Source organism: Tachysurus vachellii, chromosome 24, assembly GCF_030014155.1.
Source record: "Tachysurus vachellii isolate PV-2020 chromosome 24, HZAU_Pvac_v1, whole genome shotgun sequence".
In the NCBI taxonomy this organism is placed as follows: Eukaryota; Metazoa; Chordata; class Actinopteri; order Siluriformes; family Bagridae; genus Tachysurus; species Tachysurus vachellii.
This window is the reverse complement of record NC_083483.1, coordinates 585,001-590,874: the sequence shown is the minus strand read 5'-3', so window position 1 is coordinate 590,874 and position 5,874 is coordinate 585,001. Positions and strand designations below refer to the sequence as shown.

The 5,874-nt window shown below is 39.2% G+C and overlaps 1 protein-coding gene across 1 annotated transcript; it reads left to right on the top strand.

The window, feature by feature from the left end:
* The first annotated feature begins 509 nt into the window (after window positions 1-509).
* On the top strand, window positions 510-5,483 carry tlr2 (toll-like receptor 2). The gene is made up of 2 exons (XM_060860014.1): window positions 510-701; window positions 3,020-5,483. Exon 2 carries the CDS (start codon window positions 3,021-3,023, stop codon window positions 5,388-5,390), a length of 2,370 nt encoding a protein of 789 aa, XP_060715997.1. The 5' UTR covers window positions 510-701; window position 3,020; the 3' UTR covers window positions 5,391-5,483.
* Window positions 5,484-5,874: the final 391 nt, after the last annotated feature.

Here is a 5,874-nt window from a genome sequence, read left to right as displayed (position 1 = left end):
GCTGAACACTCACTACTTTACATTAGAGCACAGGGTCATTTCCTCAGTGTTGTCATATGAAAATATAAGAAAATATTTACATAAATGTGAGGGGTGTACTTACTTCTGTCAGATACTGTGTGTGTGTGTGTGTGTGTGTGTGTGTGTGTGTGTGTGTATATACATATATATAATAAACAAAAGTTGTCTGTGACAAGTGAAATGACTGACCACAAGGTCGTACTTCCTGTTTTGCCTCTTTTCAAATCCAGACTTTTTGCATTGCAGAACTTTTTACAGAACAAACCATCATCAACATTTCTGAACACAATTATAATTATACAGTATGTGGATAATAGAGATAGTGTTCATCTGTAAAGTAGTGAATTATTAAACACACTTGTACTCACACCAAAGTGTGTGTGTGTGTGTGTGTGTGTGGACTTTTGATGACACTTGTGTGTGAGCACTGATCAGCCGAGTGTAAAGCTTCCTCTTTTCAAATCCTCAAACTTGGAGCAGTGAAGTGAATCAACTCGACACATCACAAGATTTAGATATAAAAATGGCTTCTATCTGCTGGATATGAAGCAGCACAATTGTGGTTTGTTTTGTTTTTTTGCACTTTTTTTCCCTGTGATGCAAATTTGAGTTTGTGCTGATGTTCTGAGCTCCTCAACAGATTAACGCACATCCAACACAACAGCAATCGGATCAATCAGGTAACTCATTTAACTGCAGTGATAAAAGTGTTGGAAACTATTTCAGAGTTGGATTGTTGTGTAGTTTTACTAGTTATAAGTAAGCTAGTTAAGATCATTAATCATCATAATAACAACATTTATTGCATTTCAGATTCTACAGAAAATAATTCATATTAAAATGATGTTTAAATGTAACATATCACTTGATGATGGTGTGAACGCTGACAGACGAGTTGCTATTTTTACAGCACGTCAAAATATTATTGAATTTTTAGTCCAAATAACTGACAATTGAGCAAAATATCCAAAGGTCAAATATATCTAGTGTTGTATCAGATATATCTGATGGCAACAAACCAAAAATATGATTCTGACTTTTTATTGATTTCGTTACAGAATGTAGAATAAGAAGATTTAAAACTTGAGATATGTAAAAGTTGTATAAATGTACAATATAATACGTTAGCTTGTTTATGTCGTATAGCAAGTACGTCCTTGTAAACGTGTAAATATCCAGTTTTACAAAATGCATTAAATCTCTTCACTTCATTCATTAACACTATTTGTCTGTTTATTTTTTATAACAGGATTAATGAGCTGATGTTTAGGTTTCGTTTTAAAATTAGGTTTAATCTGCTTCTATAGGAATAAAATAAATACTGCTTATTATTTAGTTTAGAGACAATTATTAAGAAACTAGTCTGTAACAGGGGTCACGGTGTCTTAGTGGTTAGCACGTTCGCCTCTCACCTCCAGGATTGGGGGATCGATTCCCACCTCCACCTTGTGTGTGTGGAGTTTGCATGTTCTCTCCGTGCCTCGGGGGTTTCCTCCGGGTACTCCGGTTTCCTCCCCCGGTCCAAAGACATGCATGGTAGGTTGATTGGCATCTCTGGAAAATTGTCCGTAGTGTGTGATTGTGTGTGTGAATGAGAGTGTGTGTGTGTGTGTGCCCTGTGATGGGTTGGCACATCATCCAGGGTGTATCCTGCCTTGATGCCCGATGACGCCTGAGATAGGCACAGGCTCCCCGTGACCCGAGGTAGTTCGGATAAGCGGTAGAAGATGAATGAGTGAGTGAATGAATGAAAGAATAGTCTGTAACAAAAAAGCATTATAAATTATAAATATATACATTAATGACATCATGACACTATAATAAGAGTTTTGAGTAGCAGCTGATCTCAAAAAAGAGACTTATGTGATTTGAAAATAGCTAATTAGCTGAAGCGCAACTCGTAGAAAATACAAGAATAAATACACAAAAGAGTCATTTTTTCTTTAATTTACAATAAATAGAACTAAATATAATCACATGAACAATTAATAAACAACTACAACCAGAAACTGATGTCTGTTTATGTAAACATTCACCAATTATTTTTTCCAATCTAATCGTATATTTGCTTTGCTGATTAATTTACTTCTTGTTGTTGTTGTTATTGTTGTTGTTGTTGTGTGAACTATTTGAAGTGTTAATGTTAACTCAGATATTTACAGTGAGTCAGTAGCTATAATCCTAACCCCAGTCCTGAGTATCGGGTTTAAACGCCTCCTCTAAATCATAACAAATTCTGTGTTTGTAATAAAATATTTTTGAGTTGTGTTATACTGTGTAATCTAATGTTATATATAACGTAGTGCACATTTACTGTAAATCACAGAGAATTTAGAGAAGGTGGATAATTATTTGCTTAATTGTATTTAATAAGACAGCAGGAAGAGAACAGGGGTATTGGGTCTGTGTAGAATTCTTGTGAATGTAAAAAGAATTGCAAAAAAAAATAAGAATTATTGAAAAACACATGAAGCCAAAGTCTGTATGCTGGATCCAGTCAAATCCGAGGTTCCAACCTAATTTAAGGTTCTACTGCTAAAAAAATGATGTAATTGTTAATTAGAAAGGTTAAGAGGTGATTGTATAACACTGATAAAATAACTTACACAATGGTTGTTTTTTCTCACTGGCCTGGAGCTGTGTAGTGATTGATTTGGTAGTTAACTTGTTCTGGACTGAAATATCAACAAGGTGACAAAGTGCTGATGGTTCTGTGTTCTGTGATTTCACCTGCTTCTTCATTTATGCAATTAAACCTGAAAATGGGACAGAAAATACAGACTGAACTGCAGCTGCACTGATGTACAAGTGAGAAGATTTCTTACTGCATAAACAGACCAAGTTGTAATAATCACATTAATCACTGTGTTAAACAAACAGAGTGTAGAACAGAACTTGATCCAGCACTTGATTCTTCCTAACAAGCTCAGCTTCAGACTTCGTTGCTGACAAAACGCATGATTTATAATAATCCAATCTGAATCTGTTTTTTTTTTAGGATGAAGGCATCACTGTCCATATTTATCTGCTTTAGCTTGTCTTGGACTCGCACTCAGACATCCGAGAGACCAAACTGTTACGGATGCGATGAAGATCTCTTCTGCGACTGTTCTGCAAAGAATTTCCACCACATACCCATAGTCCCCACCGATGTTCTTTCCCTTGACGTGTCTTACAATGAGATTGAGTCCATTTATCAGAAGGATCTTACTGCCTACACAGAGCTGAGAACTTTAAAGCTGCAGAAGAACAAACTCAGCATGATCCACCAAGAAGCGTTTGATTCCTTGCACAAACTGGAGGAGCTTGATCTGTCCTTCAATGAACTGGAAAACATTTATTCAGTGTGGTTTTCTCATCTTCGATCTCTGAAACATCTGAACATCTTGGGGAACCAATATACCACCTTGGGATCTGTTGCCCTTTTTCAATTTCTTAAAAATCCTGCCCTGAAAAAGCTCCAGTTCGGTAACACGTTCATCAAGGACGTAAAACAGAATATGTTGCTTAATATTGTACAGCTGGATGAGTTGACCTTTGTTGGTGCTAACCTAAGATCATATGAGACCGGAAGTTTCCAGATGGCTCAACCCATCAGGGCAGTTACACTCAGCCTTCAGGGGTTGTTTCAGGAGAATCCGGCGCTAGTATCAAAGATCCTTCGAGATGTTTCTCACCCTGAGACGTCCCTAATTATAAGAGACATTTCACTGATGACAACTAAACCCATACAAACTTTACAAGAGGTCCGTCAAGGTTGTACCAGAAGGCTTTCCTTTCAAAACTGCAGCACAACTGACGAGGGAGTCACGCTCATTCTAAAAGTATTGGATGGCTCTCCGTTGTCTTACATTGATTTAGAGGATATTTACCTTATCGGTAGAGGTTGGTGGCAGAAAGCGCAGCAGACACACTTAGAAAACCTACACACCATATTTATTCACAACGTAGAAATCCAGGGCTTCATCGGATTTAGCAGCATGTTACAGTTAGTGTTTCTGTTGAAGCATCTCACCAAGATATCCGTCATCAACTGCACTGTTTTTGTGATTCCCTGCATCACCACCTATTTTCTACGAAATGTGGAGTACTTGGACTTGAGCCAAAATCTCCTATCAGATATCACCATGCAGGAAACCCTTTGCAATGGTCAATGCTATATGCACAACCTGAACACGCTCAATGTAAGTCACAACTCACTGAAATCTCTCCAGCTCATGGTCCACCTGGTCTCGGGTCTCCAAAAGCTCACGGCGCTCGACGTGAGTCACAACGACTTTTTAAAGATGCCACAGGATTGCAATTGGCCTGTAAGTCTCAGGTTCTTGAATGTCTCTGCTACTAAACTTCATAAGGTTACTTCGTGCATACCTCTGAGCCTGACTGCTCTGGATTTGAGCCAGAACTACCTCACGGCGTTCCACCTCCATCTTCCCAAACTTGTGGAGCTCTGGCTAACAGGAAACAGGTTTATTTCCCTACCAGAAGGTGGACAGTTTCCCAGCCTGCAGATGCTGTTCATTCAAAGAAACACATTGAACATGTTTAACAAAAGCGACCTGATGGCATTCCAGTCTCTCCAGTTCTTGGAAGCTGGTCAGAACAATTTCGTTTGCAGCTGTGAGTTTGTCGAGTTCTTTAAAGGTCATGTCGACCACTTGATTACTCTAAGGGACGGACATCACAGCTACGTGTGTGACTCTCCGCCCTCGTTGAGAGATCTGACCATCGATAAAGCTCAGCTATCAGTCTTTAAGTGTCACATGATCTTGTCAGTATCTGTTGTCTGCTCTGTGACTGTCGTCTTCCTGATCGTCGCAGTAATCGTCTGCTACAAGCTTCACGTCTTTTGGTACCTACAGATGACTGTGGCATGGTTAAAGGCGAAAGGTAAACCAGCTGTATACAGTGCAGACGCTACGCTACTCTATGATGCTTTTGTATCATACAGTCAGCACGATGCAGAGTGGGTGGAAGAAATCCTCGTGCCAGAGTTAGAAAGCTCTGAACCTCCGTTTGCTCTGTGTCTGCACAAGAGAGACTTCCTTCCAGGCCGCTGGATCGTCGACAACATCATCGAGTCCATTGAAAGTAGCTACCGAACTCTCTTCGTTCTATCAGAGAACTTTGTGACGAGCGAGTGGTGCCGCTACGAGCTGAACTTTTCACATTTCCGGATCATGGACGAGAACAACGACTCGGCCATCCTGATCCTGTTGGAGCCGATCGCCAAAGAAACAATTCCTAAGCGTTTCTGCAAACTCCGCAAAATAATGAACTCCAGGACGTACCTCGAGTGGCCTCAGGACGAAGGAAGGCGAGAAGAATTCTGGCACAACCTCAGAGCTGTACTTAAGAGAGAGGACTAGTGATCAGATTTCTGTATTTTATCCATAATTAAGGTTCTGAATCACATCAGTGTATCATAGGAATTCTGAATAATAAATGTTTTTACTAACCAACAGTCTATTAACATAATCGACCTCATTAGAGTTCGTTCCTCTGTTTTAAATCTGCTGTCAGTTACATTTTTACACATTTATGGATTGTTTATATCAACAACATGAACACGCTCTCTAAATAAATTAATAGATTTAGCTATCATTTTACTTTTTATTTCACTTTAGCTAGAGACACACACCACACACACACACACACACACACACACACACACACACACACACACACACTGACAAAAGCGACTACGCCACCTGGTGGGCGATGAGTTGTGTTTTTCTGTACTAATCATCTCAACAAGATGATTCACTACTATTCTTTTTAGCACAGTAATACACTAGTATTCATATCAGCCCATTGACAGACAGACAGAGAGAGAGAGAGAGAGAGAGAGAG